At 42.6% G+C, this 26171-nt stretch overlaps 1 protein-coding gene across 12 annotated transcripts in view; it reads left to right on the top strand.

Annotated features, from left to right (window-relative positions):
* The window catches only part of prdm16 (PR domain containing 16), a 248068-nt gene extending 224070 nt beyond the window's left edge, over window positions 1-23998 (top strand). For 3 of the 12 annotated variants that reach the window (XM_086214413.1, XM_086214414.1, XM_086214422.1), the window contains 13 exons: window positions 4084-4186; window positions 7553-7754; window positions 7851-8016; window positions 8266-8419; window positions 8627-10301; window positions 10462-10549; window positions 12433-12605; window positions 12735-12812; window positions 13381-13550; window positions 14743-14914; window positions 18188-18445; window positions 19726-19906; window positions 20967-23998. In XM_086214413.1, coding sequence (XP_086070539.1) covers window positions 4084-4186; window positions 7553-7754; window positions 7851-8016; window positions 8266-8419; window positions 8627-10301; window positions 10462-10549; window positions 12433-12605; window positions 12735-12812; window positions 13381-13550; window positions 14743-14914; window positions 18188-18445; window positions 19726-19906; window positions 20967-21101 — 3555 coding nt within the window. In that variant the 3' untranslated portion in view covers window positions 21102-23998. The other 9 variants (XM_086214417.1, XM_086214418.1, XR_015117926.1 and 6 more) reach the window with 8 other exon arrangements.
* The last annotated feature ends 2173 nt before the right edge of the window (window positions 23999-26171 follow it).

The following is a 26171-nucleotide window of genomic DNA, read 5'->3' as shown; positions in this document are numbered from 1 at the left end:
TGTCACACTGAGGGGACAGGCTAGTGTGTCCATTTAAGCTGCAGACGTTTAGCCTGACCGTTGGAGAGAAAAGGGACTTGGACCAAGTAAGAGGGAACACACCGGGGCCTCTGAGATTGACAAGCACCAATTGGCTGGCAACACCAACCCGCCTAATCCTTTTAAGATTTTCACATCAGTGCCCCCTGCCACTACCACACAATGTCAAAGAAAGAATCAGTGCACCATCGAAAATTGTGGAGCATTATTGGACACAGGAAAGGCCACGTGCTCCGCTGCTTTTTGATGTGTTTTGCAGTTTGTACTCTGCAAATGGCTTTGCTTTTGTTTGCCTGGCCGCTTGCTTGGTGTAGTGGCTCACAGGTATGACCCTATCATTTATTTACAAACACCACACACACACACACACACACAAACACAAACAGCCACTCAGCGTTTAAATGTATAATTTAACAGACCATTCAGTGATTTTTTTACTTTTCTGTTTTAGCATCAACATGCACAATGCATGAGTTTATGGAAATATGTGCAAACCAGGCAAATTCAAATTCAAGGGAGTAACCTTTTAAAAAGCAAGTGGATAATTTATTTGTTTTTCATTCATGTTGCAAGATGAGAGCATGCATAATTTAGACATTTCTGGAGCTGTATTTATTTGCCAATATATTTACAAAGAGGAAGCATCAAAAGTCTTTGAGGTTTTCTTACAAGGGAAACGAGAGCTGGTGTTAGAGAGATGTACTAGTTCTTGATTTGCGCTGGCATCTGTAGACAGACATCTTATCTTCTCAATCAGCCCTTACACAAACACAAACACACACACACACACACACATATTTCACAAACCTCACTTAATTCTGCTTGCAATGTCATCCTAATGCAATATTCAAACCCCTTGAGTGATGGCCTACCAAACCGTAGCAAATCAACTCTTTTTGTGTGTTTGTGTGTGTGTTTGTGTGTGTGTGTGTGTGTGTGTGTGTGTGTGTGTGTGTGTGTGTGTGTGTGTGTACTTCAATGCAATCATTCCCATTCAAAAAACTGGTGTGTAAGTGAGCCCATTCAGTGGTGCTAAGGCCAAGTTGCATCTAGTGGGGAAAACTGCTGAGAGAGCAGTGTATGTGTTCGCGCGCGCGCGCGCGCGTGTGTGTGTGTGTGTGTGTGTGTGTGTGTGTGTGTGTGTGTGTGTGTGTGTGTGTGTGAGTGAGATGACTGGGTAGGTGATGGGGTTGATGTGAATATGAACCTTGTCCACCTTCTTGTCACTCCTTCATCTTTTGTGCTTTGGAGCAGAGCAGTTTGATCTGCCCTTCAACCCCCGGATGGATCCATCAAAAATAAAAGACACTGCTGTGTGTGTGTGTGTGTGTGTGTGTGTGTGTGTGAGTGTGAGTGTGAGAGAGAGAGAGAGAGAGAGAGAGAGAGAGAGAGGCCACAGTGGGGGTTTATTGCTGGCCCTACGGCTGGCATTGATCGATGATGCATCTGTCCCCTGAACACTGGACAGAGATGAGGAGAGGTCAAGACAGGTCTGAATGTTGGCCTTACTGTAGAACACACATATACTCTCACTCTCTCTCTCTCTCTTTAACACACACAGACACACACGGGTAGGATTCCAAATGCTGCATAAATATATTAATAAGAAGAAATCTAATTAAAATGAATTTAGCAACTGGCCACTCCCCATAATAATTACTGTTCTATTCTGTCACATAATGATATGAATTTTACAAAAAACTATGTAAAAAAAAATTAAATTAAAAGATGACAAACTATCTAACATCCAGAAATTCTGAAAGTAGTTCAATACTATTTATTTCTCAAGGATTTTTAGTTTGTATTGCACTGATATATTTTTCTCTGTCCCTATTTCTTTTGTTAGTTTGTTTTTGTTGCGTGTGTGTGTTTTTTTTTTTATTCTGGCAGTTCATATAATCAAAGGGATTGATAGGAAAGGACACGAATTATTATCATAAAATATAGTTTTCAAAGTTATTATTTAATCATGAATATACATGTAAAAATTCATTTTTATTTTTTTGGGGATAAATTTGTCTTTTACCAAATTCCTGTTATTAAAACACCGTTTAATACAAACATTCATGACCTCAGACTTTGAGGGGACTGCCCCCGATGCATGTCGGTGTGTGTGTGTGTGTGTGTGTGTGTGTGTGTGTGTGTGTGTGTGAGACCAAGTGCGGGTCTGTCTCCATTATTTACATCAATATTAGATTTATCAAGCGGCCGAAGCTGCGGCTGGGATCGGAGATGCGGGGAGGGGTCTGCGCCGCAGATCCCTCAATCCTTTTGGCTGGAGATAAGACGAGGAGGAGTGGCCGACGGGTAACCGAGAGAGCACCGAGGGGCAATGGGGAATCACTAATGAGAGAGTTAGAGAGAGAGAGAGAGACAGAGAGACAGAGAGAGAGAGACTCATCATCATCATCAAGGACGCGCTCACTGACTAGATTAGAGAATAGCAGCAGAGGAGCGTCACTTTTCTTCCAGCCAGAGAGAAAAATCGGCGACCGTCCGCAGCGCAGCCGGCCGCTCCCGCGAACTCCTCTCCCGGGCTCTGTCCGCTCCAGCACCCCGCGCTCTCCCAGCATACTTACTATGGGTTGTGTTGCAAACTCCACCGGGACTGAAGTGCTACTGCAGCTGGAGGCTCTCCGCAGCGCCGCGCAACTTTCTCAACTCTTCCGCCTCACGGAGAAAAGAAAGGTCAGGTCGAAAAGGCTGCGGCAGCCATTGAATGCCGCCTAATTATTGTTCATACGTCGAGTAATTCAAATAATAATAATAATGATGATGATGATAATAACAACAACAATAATAATGATAATAATAGTGTGTTATTTTTCTCGTGTAAATTGCAGGCAGTGTAGCTGATGGTCCTTGTCCATCTAACTCTTAGAACTTAGTTTCTCTAGTGTGTGTGTGTGTGTGTGTGTGAGAGAGAGAGAGAGAGAGAGAGAGAGTTTGTGAGTTCTACGCTCGTCCGGGTGACGTCGTTGCATGAGTGCAGAGCGCCCCCATGTGTCCAGAGATGGCATCCCCTGCCTGCAGCTCCTCTCTGCGCTGTCATGTGTCGGGATGCATTAAGCAGTGATATATTTAATTGTGAACTTGTGACGAATCGTATTAGTGAATTAATATTACATGCATGTATATTTTTTGTTCCTTGAGGCTCGTGTGCATGTGGGATTTGGTTTGTGGATGTTGTAGATCGGTGTTGCTGGAGAACGCGAGGCCTCGTCTTGAGTGGCCTTGAATCTTCTTTTTGCTCCTGAGTTCTCATCGTTCTGTCACTGTCTTCGCTTAAATTGTTCCTCGGGGATTTATTTCTTATCCCCACGAGTCAGATGAACCTGAATTAAATGAGTTGATTCCGTGTGCGGACGCTGCGGCTTTGCTGCAACAGAATTTTAAAAAAAAAAGAAAAAGAAAAGAGAGAAAGAAAAATCAAGGCAGATCAGCTGAGTCCTCTGATGTTGATTGTCGTTTGACGCAACACATTTCTTTCAGACAGTTTGGCTCGATTTGACAACATTCGTCTCGTCTGGATTTCTTCTGGTTTTTGCAGTTTTTGAATGTCGGAGTGATTTTTTTCTGTGTGTTAAAACGCAGGCCTGTTTATTTATGATTTCTTTTTAAGTGATTTGTAAGTCCCCCCCCCCTCCAAACACATACACACACACACACACACACACACACACACACACACACACACAAAGAGCGTTATATCCGTTGTGCTTATTTTATAATGTTAGGGTAAATGTGTCGTAAAAGAATTACCGTGTCGTGAATCTGCTGGTTTTAATTAGAAAAAATAAATTGTGAAACGTGAGCAGAAGAGATCGCGTTTCTGCCTCCATTGACACCTCCATTATGTCGTTGTTTTTGGCACGCGCTGGTGTTTTATTTCCATGATAATATCCATGTTAATTTTGTCAATTTCAGTATTCTATTTAAAAGTTAGATCTGCAATATTAACACGGCTTACGTGAGTGTTCCAGACGTTTTGATACCATTTTGACTTCCAAGTTAAAGTTTCTTTATTTCTCTCTTCTTTTGCAGATTTATTATAAAACCGTCCGGGATATTGAAGCAGGGGAGGAGCTTTTAGTGTATATGAAAGACGGCATTTTCCCTGAGGGATCCATGGCACCCAACCTACAAGGTAAGATGAATGCGCGTCATTAGCGCTCATTTTAAACAAACTCCAACCTGCAGCCCAGCGCTGCTTTCACGGCCAACACGCTCCACGCCAACGTGACCAGAAAAAAAAAAGAATTCTCTCCATCCAAGAATTTTTTTTCTTTTCTTCCAACAAAAATGTGAATTATTCAAACCATAACTATCCAAGACGGAATTAAATACCACATTGTAGAAGGTGATTGAAGGCCGCCGTGGGCCTGTCATTTAGAACAGGCCTGCCAATAATAGTGGGCTTATACAGTACTGCGATGTAATGGGCCTCTTTGGCTGAAACAGTGTAAGAGGCTCAATTGACACTTGTCATGTTCCATCGTAAGTGAGTAGAAATTTCCTTTCACGAAGAAAACCAGATTGAAGAGAATTTATTCAAAGCCATATCTGGAGCTGGACCTCCAAATCCAGTCTTTGGTGTTATCAAAGAATTCTAATTCTTTTTTGTTTTCTTTTTTTTTTCCTTTTTGGGGAGGAGTTTTCTTATGCACATTGACTTTAAAAAAAAAACAAAAAAAAAACCACTCATTAAAAATATCTGTCTCAAGTTAAAATCTAGAATGGAAAAAAAAAAGATGAATTCAAATTTGTTGTCTTTTTTATGATGCTGATCAAAGAGAAAAGAGTGAATTAAGGGAGTCTTTGTTCAGAATATGAAACCCTGTCTGTCCTCCCACGAATGTTCATTTGATGTGTGCTTCAGTTACACTTAAATCTGTAGATAGAGGTGACACACTGCACCACGCTGTCTGCAAATGGCCTCACATTTCAGTGTGTCATGTTTTCAGGTGCTCTCCCCGACCCGTCTCTCGTGTCAGTGTAACCCAATTTACTGTATTCACTACCTCTGAGGCCCGCCTCCATGTCAGACTGAATACGTCCAATATTTTATCTCATAATCTTACTTGGACAGCTGTTCCCTGTTCGTCTGCGTTTTCCTTTCAAAGTTCACTAAAGCGTAAAAGGGGCAGCTGATCGGCTCTATTTCTTTTAAACATCTTGGACTTTTTTCGCTGTTGTAAGTGCTGATGTCAGGTAACATTGTTGTGTTGTGTTTCCAGTCTTTCTGGAACCACAGAAGAAGACGGAAAAAAAAAACTGATCACTTGTCATGAATCGGAATATGGAGGGGGGAGGACATAATGTTCGTGACAGCCCCCCCCCCCCCCCCTTTCATGATGCTGAGCTTAATGCATCCATGTGTATGCCAAGCGAGCAGGAGCAAGCAGAAGCTAAAATCAAGCTTGATTATTGCAAAGAAGAACACTGGCCAGTGTGTTAAAGACGGAGTAGACTTGTAAATGTTGTTTTTAATTTCTGTGTGTGTGTGTGTGTGTGTGTGTGTGTGTGTGTGTGTGTGTGTGTGTTGTGAAATATTAAGAGAATGAGACGAACGGAGACGGAGAAGGAAAGTCTCCACCTGCCAGAATAAGTTTGTTGGTGTGAGCGTGATGAGGAAGAATGTAAGAGTTGCAGTTTGTTTAAGGATTTTTTTATGAGAGAAGGACAAAGACAAGAGTGTCAAAGTCCACCTACTGTAGGTGAAAGTGTCTGCTTTGTGTTGTGTGTGAGAACCAGAAAGGCTGAGTGGGAGCTTGGCAGTGCAGCCCTCCTCTCTGTGTCTGGCTTATCGGAGAAGGAATTTGAAGTAGAGGACTTGAGGAGTCCCTGGAGACCTCACCCATGCTCCCAGATTAGCTGCTAAACTGCACATAATTGTGCTTCCCATCGTCTCCCAGAGAGCTATTAGTCTCCCCTTTATAACCTACGCCAGCCGCGCAGTCCAGATGAACTGAGAAAACACAGGCACGCTCATGCACACATGCAAGCACCTTCATTTTTGTGCATCCTCACTGAAACACACCTGAGTGTTTCGGAGGATGTCTTTTCCTGTTCCAAGAACTGCGTGCTTTAATGAAATTCATTGTCATTGTATGATGGACACCCTTTTTTTTTTTTTTTTTAAAGGTTTAGATAGATAGATTAATAAGACTTTATACAGGAAGCACAAGCGATCCAGGCACAATAAAAGACAGGCCAATACAAGAGATACAACAAAGAAAAACAGTCATAGCTGTTACCCAAAAAACACCCACTCTTGAAGAAATGCATGCACCCTGGTGTCAAAGTGGACTACTTCATTTAGCATGAGCACAGTGTAATGGCCCATTGACCAGAAGGTCATTTATTCTTCTCCCAAAGGTTAGACTCCTTGATGTTGCTACACTAATGCCCTTTTAATATGTCTGAGAAGTTCTGGCTGTATATACGCTCACACGCAGCAGAAAACAGGTGAGCCCTGCACTGTAACGCAGTGTGGATAAACTCATTTAGAGGTGTGTGTGTGTGTGCGTGCGTGCGTGCGTGCGTGCGTGCGTGCGTGCGTGCGCTTGCATATGTGTGCCCGCATTGCTCATTGGGACACCTGGGGGACAAGTAAGGCGTTGGCTGATTGGGTCATGGCAAAGACGGTTTGGCAAGTAGGCACTGCACTCACCATGGTGTTGGCGCCACTATGCCCCCTGCTTACCTCTGTTTCTTGCAGCTCATTCTTTTTGGAAAATGTTCACACACACACACACACGTTTATGTTCGTGCACAAAGACAAGCCACAGGGCTTTCCCCTCATCTGTTGAACTTGGAGTCTGACTCAGGAACTTGCTATTGTAGGTCCTGCCTGAGTTTTATGCATTTGACCTCGTTGGTGAGAAGTATTGTAAAGGTTATCAACACAGAAGAGGAAGACCAGCCCCTATTGTTTCCCTCCATGCGATTACACCCACACTTGTAACAAACACTTGCCTTAACAAGCAATTAACTGTGTTAATAAAGGCTGTGTTTCACTGCTAATTGATTTCCATTTTATGCAAATGTCAATTGCAGGCTTGTGGATTTTACCATGTGAATGGGAGTCTGTTTAGCTGTAACTAAGCCAGAGGTGATAGATTTTTGTTCTTGTTTAGGGATTAACAGTTTTAGTGCGCAATTGAATACTTGAGATGCAGCCAACAGGAGTTAGTGAACATTCGTGTGTCAGCCACTATGTACTTGTGCCTTAATGCACGACATAGTTGATACTGAGCTGACTCTTGAAAAAATTATTGTTTTGATGTATTATTATTATTATTATAACTTTTTAAAATTTTGTATTATATCTGCAAGGAACTTTTTTAAGTTAAACTTGAAAATAGGGCATAGTTGACAGCATTAGATAAGAAATTCTGTGAATTTTTTTTAAACTCCCGATACTTGAAAAAGGCAGTTTGATGAAGGAAAAAAAAAAAGATATATCAAAACACATAAGTGAGCTCATTGGTGGTTATTTGTTTATGCGTAGACGAGCAGATGTACCGCTGTGAAGACTGTGATGAGCTTTTCTCCTCAACACTTGAGTTGCGGCGGCACCAGAAGTATTCATGCTCCAGCTCTGGCTCCATATTTGACACACTGAGAGAGGACTTCAAACAGGAACGGGAAGACAGCGATGAACCTGTCCACGAGTGTAAAGACTGCGAGAAGATCTTCCCAAATGAGTACAGGTACACGGAAATATCTCAGGCGTTCACAGTCAAACATAAAATGACAGTTCTGAGTTTGATTGAGTTCACTGATGAACTTGTGTTCTCTGTATGAAGTCTGGGCCAACACATGATAGTCCATACAGAGGAGAGGGAGTACAAGTGTGACCAGTGTCCCAAAGCCTTCAACTGGAAGTCCAACCTCATCCGTCACCAGATGTCACATGACAGTGGCAAACGATTTGAGTGTGAAAATTGTGATAAGGTACAGCATACCCGGCACGTAAGTTGTGCACAGGACACACAGGCTTTACCTGGTTCAGAAATTCTGATGGTCTTCTTGATTTGTTGTTGTTGTTGTTGTTGTTGTTGTTTAGGCTGCATTCATAAAAGCACTGAAACACGGATTTAGTCATTCTGAACTGTAGAAATATTTAAGACTTTGTATATTCATCGGTACTACAAAGATGGCAAAATATAAATTGCTTTTAAATATTCTGTACAATATATATTTGTGTGTTTCACATTTCAGGTTTTCACAGATCCCAGCAACCTTCAGCGCCACATTCGCTCCCAGCATGTGGGGGCACGAGCTCACACATGTCCAGAGTGTGGCAAGACCTTTGCCACCTCATCAGGCCTCAAGCAGCATAAGCACATCCACAGCAGTGTCAAACCCTTTATCTGTAAGTGAAAGCTTTGGAAGTTATGAGACATCATTTTCAACACTCACTTTATTTGATACCTTTTTTCCCCTCACACCCAGTTATTTCTGCATCACCCGCTTCATGATCCTTTGTCCGTAGAAAAACACTTTTTCATCATTCATATGTATGAATTGTTGTTAATTTGGTATACAGAGTTAGAGACAGTGTTAAAATGGGTTTAACCAGGCCCTGATGGGCTGGGTCTTTTTGTACCCCCAGGTGAGGTGTGCCACAAGTCCTACACCCAGTTCTCCAACCTCTGCCGCCACAAGCGCATGCATGCAGACTGCCGCACCCAGATCAAGTGTAAGGACTGTGGGCAGTTGTTCAGCACTACCTCCTCCCTAAACAAACATCGCCGCTTCTGTGAGGGCAAAAACCATTATGGCTCTCCAGCAGGGATGTTCAACCCTGGTATCCCCATGAGCTCCAGCCCCATCATGGCTAAGGCCAAGTCCCACCATCCCCATCTTCCTGGTCTAAACCAGTCAGGTTTGGGCTTCACTGACTACTTTCCCTCCAGACCTCACCCTCACACTGGCTTGCCCTTCTCCCCAGGACCCCATGGCTTCCCATCCCTCCCACATGGTTTCCCAGGTATCTTCCCCCCATCACTGTATCCACGACCGCCTTTATTACCGGCCAGTCCACTGATAAAGAGCCCACTTGGCGGTGGCAGCAGTCAGGAGGTGAAGCTGCCTCGGAGTCCCTTAGATGTTCCCCCACTGTCCCTGGTTAGCTCCTCAAACAGCAATGGTGGTAACAGTTTGAGTCAGGCGGAAGACAAAGATAGAGAGAGCAAACTGGATTTGTCTTCTAGTGGAGAAGCCAAACCCAAATCCAAGATGGCAGACATTTCTGATGGTAGTGACCTTGAAGATGTTAATACTACAAGTGGGACAGATTTGGACACCACCACCGGTACTGCATCTGGTGATGGTTCTGACCTGGACAGCGATGGAGATAGTGAGCGTGAGCGAAGTGGTAAAAGAAGGAAGCCATCTGGCGTCATGTCAAGTCAAGAGGGCCCCCAGTTAGAAGACACAAATAGTGTGTTAATATCAGCTGTGTCTAGTTCAGAAAACCTCTCTATTGATCGGCCCTTTCTGTCTTCTGCATCAACTCAGCACTCCTTCTTCCCTCCACCTGATGAGCAAGCTCTCCCACCCACCACCACAATTGCTAATGCAGCCACCACTGACTCCATCAAAGCCATTGCCTCTATTGCTGAGAAATATTTTGGTCCAGGTTTGATTGGTTTACATCAGGAGAAGAAGATGGGTCCATTGCCCTACCACTCCATGTTCCCTTTCCAGTTTCTACCCAACTTCCACAATTCCCTTTATCCCTTCAGCACTGATCGAGGTGCCATCAACCCTAGTCTGTTCTTCAAGGCAGAGCCCAAATCACCTCGTGAGCAGCTGCATAAGATGGCTTCTGGTGCCCCCGGAGCTCCGTCAGGAGAATCACCATTTGATCTCAGCACAAAGCCCAAGGAGACTAAGTTGGCTCCTCCCACCCCAACAAACCATTCAAACCCAAACAGTAAATCTGGCAGCAGTAGTGGACCTTCAACATTATCTAGTGGGGAGGACCAGCCACTGGATCTCAGCATTAACAGTCGGAGCCGAGGTGGCCATAACGGTGTGGCAGCTGAGACACAAAATCAAAAGAACCACATCTACGGAGTTGGAAAAGGGGTATCCATCAAGGATGAAACCCCTGGTTTTCCACATCCCCATTCCCAGTCACTGCACCAATCCCCCATCGTCCCGCACCAGCAGCCCCAGGCACAGCCGCACCAGCCGCCTCCCCTGCACTACGCAAAGCCCTCAGCATTCTTCATGGACCCCATATACAGGTATTTCTGCCCCGATTAGACCAGAAACTGCTATTTACACACAATCGCCATCAAGGCTTTTATTTAAATTCACTGAGGAGTGTACCAGCTGGTGTCGAGGATAAAGTGGGAGATGATCTCCGACCTTGGTACGTAACCCTCTGCCTTGTTGTTGGTCCAGCAGGGTGGAGAAGAGGAAGCTACTTGACCCTGTTGGAGCTCTGAAGGAGAAGTTCCTCAGGCCTTCACCACCACTCTTCCATCCACAGGTACGCTTAGACCACATCCGCATAGACTTTCAACACTGCGCATACATCTAGGAGGGTGAGGTCAAAACTGTAGAAGCAAAATATCAAACAGGGGATTGACATCCAGGTATTGCAAGCAGGTTGATTACTCCTAGATCCTATTGACTGTCATTTTCAAACCATGTATTATGTGAAAATACTTCACTTCTGCCTCCCACGCTGCTGCAAGCTGAATTGATAGGGCTCTCTGCACCATCATTCCACAGTGTTGATGTTATTTTCTCAAGGGCTCTGTATGATTTCTTCCTTTGTTTACGGAATGGCGCCTGTGTACCTCGTCACTTCTACCTTTTTCAGAAGACACAGTCTGTTATCGCAGCCCCTTTGATAATCAGTCACATTGTTCGACTGTCCCCAGACCCTCCCTGCCTCTACATATCTTGATTTCAAAGAATGATAGTATTAATAAAAAGAGAATAATAAGCGTTTGAATTGTAACAAACTGCCTCACTAGCGACGCTAATCTTAGCCGTGGCATTGTTTCATGGACTGGGAGCCCACAGGCCAGCTAATAACTCAACCCCCTCCAAATTTTTTCTCGGTGGCTGGCTGGCTGGCTAGATAATAGCGCTGTGTCCATCAAGGACATCCTGTGTTTGTGTCCAGGAGAATAGGGGGCTCTCATTGGGGAAACGGTTTAATCTGACCTGGAAATCTGCGTCCTCTATCAACTGTGACTTTGCAATACACACATCTGGCGCTTATGTAGACAGATGAATTTTCACATGAACGTGCATTCGCATGTGTGACAAGACACATAAATATATAAATATATTGAGTTATGCAGGTGAAAATGAGTGATAGAATAATAGATCACGTGGATTTCTTTCGTAATGTACAAGCAAATATCCTCTAAATTCTCATCTTCATTACTGGATGAAACCAACATCGCGTGTGGCCCAATCTCTGCTGTCTTTATTAAGGAACTGCACTGGGGAGAAGATCCCTAGATCTCAAATTTATTTGGATCTTTAGTCTCTAAATCCATAACCATACTTGATCGATTTGCATACGGGGGGGGGATTTTTTTTCTTTTGCTCCCATTTAAAAATTAGTCGTATCTAATGGTGTCTAAGCTATGATCCTCCCAATGATCCAAACACAATACCACCTCTAATTCAGTCTCATGACGAAATCACCCCCCTCCACTTGTTCTCAGACTGCGAATAAACACATCGAGACGGAGTGTCTGTCCCTGTGTCTCTCCCATCCCGCATTCACTAAAAAAGGAAGGATGTAAGCTGTTTTGGCAAATAAACTCCTACATAACTGCCCCCCTTTGTTCTCAAGCCTGTAGCGGAGGGGAAGCAGCTATCAGTTGGGGGTATCTCAAACTATATTGTACGGCTCCATTTGGGACACTTGAATGCCTCATTTAACCGGTTTGCTGGCCTGCAACTTTGGCAGAAGAAGCTAAGGGGTAGAGAACAAAGCTCAGGCTAAAGCTGGAGGTGAGAGTGTATAGAGCAGGAAGGGTGCTTGAGCATTTGTCAGTGTGCTATAGGTCATGCAGCCAATTCGCCTTTAGCAGTTCGAACAAGGTTAGCCGCTGATATACTGCTTCCTCAACACTTCCGCTCTCTGTCTCTGTCTCTCTCTCCTGGATTTTTTCTGAAATTGTGTCTTTGTTTTCAGTGCTTACTTTTCTCTCGCTCACACACACACACACACACACATGCACACACACACAGGCTGCTACGAGTACATCATTAAGGTTATACGTTAAATCCTTAATACGCTAACTGACGCAAGACTCAGGTCTAAGAAATTTCATAAACTTCAGAAAATAACAAAACTCCCTCTTAGTACGTAATTCTTCTGTTTTTACTGCTCTCTCCCTTCAGATGTCAGCCATGGAGAACATGACCGAGAAGCTGGATAGCTTTGGTGCCCTAAAACTGGAGGTGCCGCCCAATTCACTGCAACACTCAGCTCATCCACTGTTCAACTTCCGCTCACCTCAACCTTCCCTCTCAGACGCCATCCTTCGCAAGGGCAAGGAGCGCTACGCCTGCAGGTCAGTGCAGCATCTTGCTTTATTTCCAAATCTTAACAAACATGAAACTGTGCCTTTTTTTTAACATTTTTAAAAATGATTCCTGCATTCTTTCCTCTTCTCTGCTCTTGTGTCCATTCTGCCCTCCAGGTACTGTGGGAAAATCTTCCCTCGTTCGGCAAACCTCACGAGACACTTGCGGACACACACGGGCGAACAGCCATACAGGTATTCTCCTGGATTCTAATTTGGTCTAAATTTTTGTTTTGTCTGTCAGTTTTTTTACTCTCTTATTTTGCTGTGAGACTTTACTGTGGGTTTGTATTTTTCAACAACGCTACCAATGGGATGTGTCTTCTTAAAAACAAAAAAAAGTATTAAAACAACAACTGGCTGTATTTATCATGCTTCATATAGATTTTAGACTTTTTCGGGATGACTGTTAATATTAGCGTGTCGTCGGTAAGAGACATGTGCGTATCGACCCAGTTCTGCTCAGATCTTCTTATGGGGTTTTCCAAATATTTTTCGACACAAAGAGAAACTTTTTTTTCAAATAGATACTATTTACATGTACTGTTCTGTATGTATATGAGAAACAATCTGATTTGTGCGTCCCTAAGATTGTTCTTATATCTGGTTTTATTGTTAAAACAATCAGCACATACCACTTTTCTTCCTGCTCACTGCAGCAGACATACGTGACTTTCATCTCTGGTTAAAGCCTGGTTTTCATACCCACTGTGCCTCCCTGTTCCTTTCTTAACTCTCTTTCTCCTCTTTTCTCCTGTGGCAGGTGTAAATACTGTGACCGCTCATTCAGCATCTCATCCAATCTTCAACGCCACGTTCGCAACATCCATAATAAGGAGAAACCCTTCAAATGTCACCTGTGCAACCGCTGCTTCGGTCAGCAAACCAACCTCGACCGCCATCTCAAGAAGCATGAGCACGAGAACATTCCTGGTTAGTCCGCAACACCTTTGATGTTTCTCTTATTTTCTCTGTGAGGAAAGTGAAACTGTAATAACTGCAGTGTAGTTATTAAAGGAGGACTTGGTGTTTTCAGTTTTGTTAATGGACTGAATAATGGTTGGTTTACATTACCCATTTGGAAAAAGTTAAATCTTCCTCTCAACAAATGTTTAGTTTGGTGCAAGCAAATGAGTGCAAAAGCAAAAGTGGGAAAACCACTTAATTTAGGAGTTCACACTTGCTTTTCCTGCTGTGTTGCCAGAATCCCTCCTTTTTACATCCAGCATGTAAGTATACCCCTGAGTGTGGATGGAACACACACCTCCTGAACTGAGGATTGCGTGTTTGTTTTTTTACAAGTTACATTCATGGGATCTCAGCTTTACAATCTTATACACATTTCTTAATTAGAAAATAACCCAACTATTCAAGAATTATGATTTGCATTTATTTTCGATTATTCCCATTAAAGATACAAACCACTGTGATGTCACCAACATACAAAGTAAATAATATTTCTTCATTTAGAAAGGAATTTCAGTGAGCATATATGTCCTACCCAGGTTATGATTTTGATCATTGATCTCTGAGTACTGTAGATATCACAATCTAAAATTCTGCAACATAAAAAGAAAATATACGGTCCAAGTAACACAAACAGATGATGTGAAAAAAAGTCTTTTTGTACTCAAAATATGATGTTCTTTACTCCACAATTATCCCTGAGGAGAGAGAACATCATAACTTGGTCTTTTTCTTTTTTAAAAGTATGAACGGACCAAATGACTTTTTCTAATTATTGCATTTCTCCGGTTCATTAACTGTGACAAAGTATGTCAGCGTTGCATTCAGTACCATACTTTTCAAAAGAGGGTTATGTAAAACCATGCAGCCAGATGCAAAAAGAATAACACTAATCCATCCTCTCCAAACATAACAGCCCTTCTCTTTTGAATTTCTATTCAAAATGCCAAAAACATTTTCCTGATTGGATGGGAAGATGAGGAGAGCCTTCATAATAATTAGCATTTTCCTTACTCTCATCTATTATGCTTGTCTGATGATCATTAAACTAAACATGATGTGTTTGGTTGCGTGTGTGTGTGTGTGTGTGTGTGTGTGTGTGTGTGTGTGTGTGTGTGTGTGTGTGTGTGTGTGTGTGTCTGCACACTTTCCCCAACAGTGAGCCAACAGTCTGGGATGCTGTCCAACTTAGGAACCACCATCTCCTCGCCAAACTCAGAGCCAGACAATCATGCACTTTTAGATGAGAAGGAGGACTCTTACTTCTCAGAAATCCGCAACTTCATTTCCAACAGTGAGATGAACCAGGCCTCCAGCTCCACGGATAAGAGGTGACAACAACAACGACAACACCAACACGCTTACATTCTGTTATGTTCTGTTTCCATATTTTTTTGCAAAGAGATTATTACTGTTGAGCCCTGAAGTCTATTTTTCATTACTTTAAAGCAGAATAATTTCTTTAATGTCCTCATGTTTGAGAAAGTTTAAACTCCAGAGCACCAGAAAACAGGAAGATTCACAAGCTGCATCACCTGAGAACAGCAGTTGTACTCATTTCACAACTAGGTGCACAGTGCCCTCTAGTGGCTGAAAGTTGCATGCTAACACTGTAGAGAACATGCTCACCTATATTTATCATATATTACTTGAATAGTCATATTACATAAGATGTCAATTCTGCTGCATTTTTGTAAAACAAATCTCAATAAACTTAACAAAGGAAACACTTTTCTTTCCAATAAAAATATTTTTAACATTGAAAATGTGCTACATAGCATAAAAGTGGGTATAGCGTATACTACTGCACTGGAATCTGTTACCTATACTTCTTTAAGTATCTGCAATTGAGGGGACTCAATACTTCAACTTCACTACATTGGAAGGGAGATACTGTACTTTCTACTCCACCTCATTTATCTGAAGCCATCAGTCACTAGTTTCTTTGAAGAAAAAGAGTTTATATTGAAAAACTGAAGATGACGCCCTGCAAAATGTGAAGCCACCAACTTCAAGAGGAGATAAGCAGCTGGAGGTCACTGGTTCAAGGATGGGAATGACACAGACATCCTGCTGAATGTGTTACTGTTGATACTTGAACTCAACACCACAATCTTCTTTTACCTAAGTAGAATTTTGAATGAACCACTTATATCAGAGTACTGTTTTTTTTTCTGAGTTTTTATACTTTTCCTAAAGTAAAGGAACAGTGTACTTCTGCTGCACATTCCAGCCATCTTAAGTCTTACTACAAGTGTCATGCAGGGCTGCGGTTTCTCGGCGCTCAGTGCTGCTGTGGCTGGTAAATGCTTACCGGCGACCCCATCGTCTTCCCCTTCTCGAAATGATGAATGATGATGATGAATATAGCTGGGTTGTTTTTTAATGAGCTGCCACTCTGGCCAGCGGATGAAAAGGTCATCCTCTCGCTTTAAGTCCTGATTAAGTCTCTGTTTTAGTAACTCAGTGGTTTCAGGCGTCTGACAAAAAAACAAGGGATGAAATATTTTTCTTTCTCAGTCAGCGGTTTGCCCTCCTTGAATCTCTACCCTCTTCATCTCTTTCATCCGCGATGTGAATTCCATTCTGGTAGTCTCACTTTCTGTCTGTCTCTTCCTCCATCATACCGCTTTCCTCCTGTCAGCACACATTAAGGCAGGCAGACTCAGTGGCAATTTCGCCTCACAGCCATCTGGGATCAATACCGAGTCTCATCCACAACAAGCCGGCCTGACATTTTAATATCTGTAATTCAGACTAAGTGTTACGTTTTCTGTCCTCCACCAGACAGCACACTGTTTATTCTCCCGCTGAGTGTCTCAAGTCAAACGCCAAACGCATTCATGCATGACTATCTGTAATCGCTTTTAACCACCCTTGTAAATGAGCCCCCCCCCTTCAAAACACCATTTTCATCATCGTAGAAAGTCAAGAAGTCAGTGGTCGCTCTTCTTTTACATGAAAACTCCTTCCAGTCTCTCACATGTGCTGCTCCGTGGTGAAAAAGTTCATAAAGCTTGAGATATATCATATGGCAGTGTAGTGATGAAGCCCACCCCCCCCCACCCCACCCCCCCCACCCCCAGACAGTAATCCAAGTCAAAATTAGTGTTGAAAATGAAATGGCTCGAGCTCTTTGCTTTGGAGCTGGTTCTTTTTCTAGGAACGGGCTAAAGTGTCTGGCAGTTCAGAACCCGAGGGGGACTCAGATTGAGGCATTTATCTAGGAGATCCACTGATGATGGAGCTCTTCCCCCATCCATCCGCTGCGCTCTAACCCCCAGCCCGCTAACACAAACACCCAACTGACGTGTTTAGACTAAATGACAAAACCCAGGGCCCCCTATGTCAGAGCTACGCTTCTTTTTCTGTACGCAGGCATGGACTTTTTCCCCGCCAACCAGTTTGGCAATTTGATTATAGTGATATTTAATCTGGATTGAAAGAGGAGACACCACCCCCCCCCCCCGCCCCCTTTAAAAAAAAAAAAAGTCCCCCGACTTATGTTTACCCACCCGCAGTGTGTGACCCAATCCTGTCCCTGTGTACCCCTTCCCAGAGGTAATCCTGTCTGAGTTGATAAATATCCACTGTGTGGCAAAAAAAAAGGAAGGGGTAAATTTGCCGTCCCACAGGAAATGATATCATGAGCCATGACATCGTGGTCGGGGGGTGATGGAGGGGGCAGCGAGGGTTCTGGCTGGAAAATGTACAGATGGCAGATCATAATGGCGGCAGTTTGATAGCCTGTTTGCAGATCTGCAATAGTCTTCCCCTCACTCCCACCAAGTTTGCTCCACCATTACAGGGCAGCAGAGCCAGTCTGAGGCAGACGTCCCCGCTTCCTTCCCTGAAGAACCGGATGGTCAATTAATCATGTGTGGGCTGTTTGAAAAGCGCTGCGGGCGGACTGTCAGCACCCGTGTTGTTTGTGTGGACGCTGGGCTTGCTGCTCCCACTGTCAACAGATTATTTATGTTTCTCTCTCAGCTCCTGATGAGTCATGACTTCAGCTTGTTAGGGAATGGCAAAGCTCAGCTACCCATCGCTGATCAAACTCAAATAGGTCTCCTTTTTGTCGTTAAACAATGAAGGAGCCGTTAATTTTTTTTGACGCTACGCATTTTAAAGGAGGCGTCGTCGTTGATGTTTAAAGGGATAGTTCACCCAAAAATGAAAAATTCAGCCGTGATCTCCTCTCCTTCATGTCGATGGAAGGTCAGGAGCAGATGGTTTCGCTGTAAAAATGTGTTGCGTTAGTCTCCCAAAAAAATTGTAGTGAATGGTTACAAATATATGGTTACATGTAAAATAATACACAGTGAAATTACAAAACATCTCCATACTGCACGTCCAAGTGACCTGAGGCCTCAACACGGCGACATCAGTGACACCGTGTTTTTAGCCTCACTAAAACCCTCCTCAGGTTCTAGCGAATTATCTTTCTGATCTGTAAATGTAACACAGGAAACGTGCAGCACTGCAGACTGGGTTTTATGGTACGCTGGAACATCACCAGTATGGGAGGAGCAGAGGCAGCTGTGGCTGAGATTTGGTTTGCCATGTTACCAACACTTCCTCCATGAACCTCTGTCCCTCCACAGATCTGACCAGGCGGAGGAGGAGCTCCCGCCCAGCCACAGTTTGTCCAACTCCAAACTCGGGCTCCAGGGGCTAGAGGAGGAGGAAGAAGAAGCAGAGGGTGACGATGAGGAGGAGGAGGAAGGCAGCCTGACAGAAAAGTCTCACGATGAGGCGCCAGAATCCCCGTCTCCCATCACAACAGGAGTGTATGAAGAGGAGGAGGAGGAGGAGGAGACAGAGACGGCTCCATTATCTATGAGCTATGAACATACTCGCAGGTACTGATGTTAACTGAACAGTTACTGAGTTACTCAGAGGGATGCTTTTCATCTGAATATCTACTCTCAGTGCTCCGTTCATGCAGTCATGAAAAACATGGAATGGTCATCGAATCTGAAAATGACTGAACCTGGAAAAACCTTTTGAAAAACAAACGCAAGAAATTTCAGAAAATTGGTAATTAGAGTCGATGAGGTTCAGTTCAGATCGTCTGAGAAAAACCTTAAGTGATTGCTAACATTTTTTGCGTGCATGTTCATCAAACCTTGCAGAGTCAATCATTTTATTCAAATCTACGCAGGCAAACTCCTAAAGGGATTTCTCAGCTTATTTTTTTTCGTGTGTAAACAAATGTTTCAGAGAGTGTCTGGCCATGAAAATTTGATGATTTGATCCACATGATGTGGAAAAATTCAAGGAAATTGGCAGGTAAAAATGTGTAGGAACCCTGTCAGTAACTCGCTGATGAAGCCCATATCGTTAACAGGCCCTTTAACAAAGATTCATTCAAAGTTAAACTGATACAGACCAGCAGCACAGCGTGGAAGTAAAACAAAGATTTAACATTTTGACGCTCAAGACCTCTCTCCCGGCTCACTGATTCCATCTCAGATTTCTGTTCCGTCACAATCGTGTTCTTCCATCGACACTGCGATCACACGAGTGTGTCGGAAATACATTAAACGCTTTGATTTATCAGGAAAGAGTTCAAATTATTGAAAAATCTAAAAAAAAAAAAAAAAAAAATGTTGCTAGATGAATTGGGCAAAATGTATTAATTTCAAATTGATGGATCGATTCATTTTGGATTTCCTGTTGAACTTTTAGTTTTGCTTTAACTTCAACATTGCTGCTCATTCGCGGGGGCTAAAAGGGTGACGTGTAATACGCACCAGGCTCATCGAGCATCCTCTTCATTGATCATCTTCTAGGGATAAAGAAGCCATTTTTCCATGTAGTCTCCTCATGTGGCAGCTACAGAGAGGAGGTTCCTGTCTCAGCTCCGATGTGTGAGCCCAGCCCCTGAGCCTCCTCTCTTCTTCCGACCGTGGTGTCCCTCTACATGCCTGTAACATTTATTAACTGTACCTTTCCTTTTCTCTTCATAATTTCTTTCACCTAAACTCCCTTCTTTAATTTTCCTTTTATCATTCCATAACCTCTCCATATATCCCCCTTTCTCGCCCAACATCTCGATCTGCCCATCTGTTTACTGACCGACCCATCCGCCCCTCCACACCTCCGTATCCCCGTCATCGACCCATCCCCTGGTGTGCAGGTGTATAGAGGAGGACGGCCCTCTCTTGGACCTTGAGGGTCTTCCCAGCTTTCCCAAGAGCCTGGATGGGTTACGTAAAGCAGCCAGTGATGAGCAGCCCTTTGACGTTAAAGACATATTTAACACTTCACTAGAGTCCGAGGCATTGAAAGAGACATTGTACAGGCAGGCTAAGACCCAGGTATGTGACCACCCTGCAGAACTGGTGCACTCTGCTGTCCCATCACCAGGGAGCAGAAAAAAAGAGAAGCATTTCATATGCAAATCTTTTTCTTACATTGTTCAATAAAAAGTTGTTTTTGTGACAGCAGTAAACTTCATTATTTATAGGATGCTTTCTGTAGGGCGAAGCGCATCTTAACCCCAAAATTTCAGCTTGTGAAAATAAATGTTTTTCTTTCCTGTAGTTTTTTTTTTAAATTCCCATTCATTTAACTAATAATTATCATAAATATCTCCCAACTTGTGAGTGTTTTATATAAAATAATTGCTCATATTCTAAGTTTCAGTTTGAGCCGCATGTTACGTTAAGCTTCTTGATAAGAAGGGAGTCCCCCCCCCCGCACCCCCCTTTTTTTTGTTTGAAAATGCTTTAATAAACCCTCGGTACCTCGGCGGAGCACCGGCGCTACTGCAGAGGGATGTCTCAAAGTCATCACGTGATCGTGTTCTCCTCTGCAACCGCCGCTGCACTTCGATGTTGTCATCAACTTGACAAATTTTATTCACTTATAATCTTAAGAGGTAGGGACGAATTATTTTTGGGAGGGGAAAAACAATTCTGATATTAGAATTAACTGTTAAATTTGTGTATTTGCAGTAAATGTTGCCTTTTGAGGGAGTTCAATATCTCTCATTTGTACTGACTAAAGAGGGTCGAGTTCATTTAATTTAACTCCAGGCGCCCCCCCCCCATCTTTTCCTCTCTCTTAACCCACTAACACTCTGTGTGTGAACTGCTCTTATGTTTTCTCAGATCTTAAAACAACCATATAAATGATTCTTCTCGTAGTTTTGTATGAGTTCCAGTTTCGCTTGGACATTTGATCACATCTTGGACATCAATAATCAGACAACTTATCTGCAGCTAGAAATTGTATTAGGATCTATAGTTACATGCCCTAGGAATCTATGAAGTATCGATTGATTTGATGTGATTTCTTGATTGTTTATTGTCAAGAACAGGAAAGTTCCTAATAATGAAACGTGCAAATATTTGAACGTCTTCTGTCTCCCTGCAGGCTTATGCAATGATGCTGTCTCTCTCTGAGAACAACCCTTTGCACGCGCCCTCCCAGAACTCTCTGGACGCTTGGCTGAGCATGGGAGGTGGGCCGTCTGAGACGAGCAGCTTTCACCCGCTCAACCACATCTAGAAGAGAGAGAGGAAGTCAGAGGACGAGTAGGAGGAACGTTAGTTTCACTAAAGTTAGGAACGCGAGTGGACATGAGTAGCGAAAAGAGCGGAGGAGAAGAATTCAGTGTCACATACATTCGACATTGAATGTGTGGATTTGAGTGTGTGTGTGTGTGTGTGTGTGTGTGTGTGTGTGTGTGCGCGTGTGCGTGTTAGAGGGGAGAGAGAGAGATTGTCTCATGGTGAGGAGTCTCGCAAAACTCAAGCGAAAGCACTGCTAAGCTCCTGTTGATGTGAAGGACGTGATGAATGCTTCTCAACGGCATTGAAACTTTGCATTACTCTGATCCTCCCCAAGTCCACAAGGCTCACTGCAGCACCACAGAGACGCTACATGAGGCTCTCATGGAAACACTTCATGACTCGTAAGTCACTAAAGGCTGCGTACAACGGCTGCTGAAAGCACTGCAGCATTAGCACTGCATGTCCACAAGGTGGTGCTGTTTCACCCGGAGCTACATAGGAACATAGTGGGCGCGTGCACTATGGTCTCCAGGTCCCCCCCACCCCACCCCCACCAATCATGGGCGACACATGTCCTGATCTTGTTTCAGTTAGAACTGCAGAATCAACAATAGCACCACACGAAATGTTACTTGAGGAAATGACAGCTCCTGTAGACTGTTGAAGCCGATTTTTGAATGATTACACGGAGAAGCATGGTCATTGTTCAGATGTGCACAGCAAACAGTGATTTTCTGGAGCTCCCTGGGACGTGTGTTGCCCAGAATGATCGTGCTGAAAATGAATTCAAATCACACTCAAAAATGAGGAAAGTCTTTCTCTGCTTATTCATTTCATGTCATTTGTAATTTTAATTACCTTCTTTCCTCTTAGATACCACAGTATTGTTTCTTTGTAGGCACCACAGTGCTAAATTATTAATATAATTATTTTAGAGAAGGACCAAAATTGTAAGATATTGTCATATGATGTACAAAATAACCTAGATGTTCATAGCAAGAGTGATATGTGCCAAATAACCCATAGAAAATGTTTTGTTCTCTGACAATCATTTCATTTCCAAGGGGCTTGCATTTGCTGTCATAAATTTTTTTTCTTTTTATTACGCTCTTATATATTTGATTTCAGAAATGTGTGTATGTATTTATTTTTTTGGTTGTTTTGTCATGACTGGAGGAATGGAAATGAAGACGAGTCATTTTATCCCTCTTTTCTTGTTGCTGAAGGAATGAACGTCTGTCAGAAAACGAGGGAGATTCAGAATCTCCGGTTTTTGATGCGTTGGTGTGCCAAAATGGAAAGAACCCATGAAATTAATTGTTTTTATTTATAGTGAAAGGTAGGTGTAGTTAGTTTTAGGTCCTATTTGGCATTGTAACGTCCTGCGGTGTTTAGTTTTTCTCTCTTGCTTCAGTTCAAACATTTACCCAGAAAGTATCTTGAGGCCATTTTCACAATTAATGTCAGAAAAGGGCATTTTATCATCACACCTGAGTAGTTTGGACCACAGCAGGAAGCTCCCTCTCTGTTTCTGATCTGATACATTTACTAAGAACACTGAATATTATGGTAAGTGTCACTTCTCCTTCGTCAAATGGCTCAAAACACGCAGACTCGCTCACTGCTGCTCGTTTACCTCGTAAGAAGGAAGACAAGGAACCACAAGAAGAAGTGAACAACACAAGTTACTCTGCTGGTCAGTCCTCAAAGAAGATTAGAAACAAAACGTCTGAAACAACAGATCATTGCGTTACCTTTCTGGTCTCCTCCTTCTTCTGAGATCACACTGCAAGCTCATTCCAGAAGTAGCTCCTTTACTGTAGAGAACTGTAGCTTGTTGATCGTTGTTGCCTTGGTCCTCCCTGCCTCCTGCAGAACAAGGCCCGATGCTGTATTCTCAAACTAGCACTTAAACCGCGGGTCCAAGCCATAAATCGATCAGGCTTAGGTCTCCAGAACTTGGAACTCAAACACATTTTCGGACTTAGCTTTTTTTTTCTTTCTTTTTTCTTTTTTTTTGGGGGGAAGACGAGCAGCAACCCGAGCTCACGGTGGAGCGATGAGAAAACAACAACAAAAAAAAACAACAAAAAAAAAAAAACAACCTGAAAACGGAAGAAGCACTGTAATTTTCCTTCACGTCAGCAGCACGATGCTAGGAGCGCTGCTGGATTTTTCTAAGGACAGAAGTCTCTTTTTATACTTCTACTGAATGAGATTTCATTCATAGCAAACACACGGTTTTTCAACTCATGGTTATAAAATGTAAAGGTTGCTAGGGTTGACTGTACTCATGTCATGGACTACTGTAATAAGTACGCGCTGTGTAAAGCAAAGGAAATGAAGGCATTGAAGCATTCCATTTTGCCAACTTCAGAAAGTATTCTGGCAGATGGTCGCTGAAATACGTTTCAGCATAAAAGAACATGGTTGCTGCCCCCCCCCCCCCCACTGTTACAGGAGAAAGTAAAATATACATCTTGTTTCTTTTTAACTGTATAGTATTTTAAAGAATGAAAAACAATGGTGCATTTGTCTGAAGAAAAAAAAAATCTTTGAAAAATATGGGTTCAATGGATGGTGCTTGTTTTGTTTGAATCTGAGTTGTATATCGCCTCTGTTATGTTTATTGAAAACAAACACACACAAAAAAAAAAAGATATTGTGCATGACGTGTTTAGCAGTCATAAAATGTCCATTTGTGAAATGTGTATCAAATCAAAAAATGAGGAAAAAAAAAGAAAAGAAAAAAAGAAATTGGTAGATGCACTTATTGTACATGTGGTTAGGTTAGTAGGTTTGACTTCGAGTTCCTGGCTGGCTCACAGATTTTGGGCGGTCGGTTCTGGGAGGCAACAGACTTGTGGGAGAAGACATAATGAAAAACAATAAAGGATTGTAGAATAATATTGAACAATTCTGAAATTGCAGTTCTTTTCATGCTTGTGATTATTGAAGATGTACTTTAGAGAAATTTCCTTGAAAAGATGACTCTGATGTTAATTCTGTAGAATAGCAATGTATACCAAATGTAATCTTTCCAATGCTATGAAGAATTTATACATGAAATTGATATGCAATAAAAACCTGTGTGCTTTTTAAATGGAATGCCCACTGTGTTATGTTGGTGTGTGAATTATCTGGGAATGAATTCCCTCGTATCCTTTTTATATATCGAGTGACAGTGAAACAATTTAATTATGAATCCTTTACCAGGTTGAATGTTTGCTAGTTCCAGCATCCAAAATCTGTCTGTCTTTCTTTGTGGGGGGGGGGGGGGGGGGGGGGGGGGGGGTAAAATGATCTTGCACTCTGAAACTGTGTTGCACCTTTAAAAAAAATGTACATTTATGTTCATATCTTCTTCATTTACTCAACAGAGGGTTGGCTGATAATGAAAACGAGCTTCTGACTGAGCGGTGCTACCAGCTGAGATCCTAAACGTGAGTACATAAACGTTTAAGATCATTTAATTATAACGTAGAACTAAAACTTAAGCTCAGTTTAAGCCCTAAACCCAGTACTCAAACTGCAAAGGAGCTTTAGATTCATTATCCTCATGTGACAGCCAGAAGTTCCCATTTGAGAGTAGGTGGTGCCACATGCATGATGCTTTACATTTGGCCACTGGGTGGCGCCAATCAGAAGAGTTCTGAGCAATAACCCCTCACCAATCATGCATTCTTATAGCCAAAGTTTTTTTTTTGTTCTTTTTAATATAAATATATTCATATAAATATAATTTATAATTAATAATAATTTAATATATAAATATTATATATGTACAATGGGGGAAATAAGTATTGAACGCATTAACTTTTTTGTCATTACATTTATTTCCAAAGATGCAATTCATGTGACATTTCTGCCAGACACTGGTATTAACTCAAATAATCAACACATGAAAAGAAATCACAACATTCAAATCCATAAATAATGATTATGTGGAATTATGTGCAATAACACAGGAAAAAAGTATTGAACACACCATGGGAAAGCTGCATAGTTTGGCAAGGAAAGGCACCATACCATCTCAAATCTGAAAGTAATTAGTCTTTGTACTTCCTATAAGTGCAGACCAACATCAGCTGGGTGAGTGCTAATTGATGGCCCTATAAACAGGTTGTTTTTTCACCAAGTAGTCAAACAAGACACATCTCATGATGGGTAAAAGCGAGGAGCTCTCTCAAGACCTTCGCAACCTGATTGTTGCTCAGCATCAGAATGGAACTGGTTCCAGACTTATCTCAAAGCATCTGAGTATTCCAGTAAGCACCGTTGGGGCTATTATCCGCAAGTGGAAGAAGCATCACCTTATCATCAACAAGCCACGCACAGGAGCTCCTCGCAAGATTTCTGACCAGGGGGTCAAAAAGATGGTCAGAAGAGTTCTCAAAGAGCCAAGGACCACCCGGAAAGCGCTCCAGAAAGACATGGAGGCAGCAGGTACAAGTGTTACAGAGAAAACGATAGGCAATGCACTCCACCGCCATGGCCTCTATGGACGCTCAGCCCGCAAGACTCCATTCCTCAAAAAAAGGCATGTTGAAGCTCGTTTAAAGTTTGCTAAACAGCATCTGGATAAGCCTGTGGAATACTGGGAGAATGTTGTCTGGTCAGATGAGACCACAATTGAACTTTTTGGCTGTCATACTACACGCCATGTTTGGAGGAGAGATGGCACTGCACATCACCCAAATAACACGATACCAACAGTGAAGTTTGGTGGTGGAAACATCATGGCATGGGGTTGTTTGTCATCTCGTGGTACTGGCAGACTTCATATAATTGAAGGAGCAATGAATGGAAACATCTATCGGCAAATTCTTGAGATGAACCTGCTGCCATCCACCAGGATGATGAAGATGAGACGTGGCTGGACCTTTCAACAGGACAACGATCTGAAGCACATGGCAAAGTTGACTCTCCAATGGTTTAAAAATAAGAAAATCAATGTGTTAGAATGGCCCAGTCAATCACCTGACTTTAATCCGATTGAACATTTGTGGAAAGAACTAAAGAAAAAGGTTCACCGGAGGGCACCAAAGAATATTCAAGATTTAAA

This window comes from Aulostomus chinensis, chromosome 9 (genome assembly GCF_037954235.1).
Source record: "Aulostomus chinensis isolate RoL2024-O1b breed Wild chromosome 9, RoL_Achi_v1.0, whole genome shotgun sequence".
Taxonomy (NCBI): Eukaryota; Metazoa; Chordata; class Actinopteri; order Syngnathiformes; family Aulostomidae; genus Aulostomus; species Aulostomus chinensis.
This window is presented reverse-complemented; position numbering and strand designations above follow the sequence as displayed.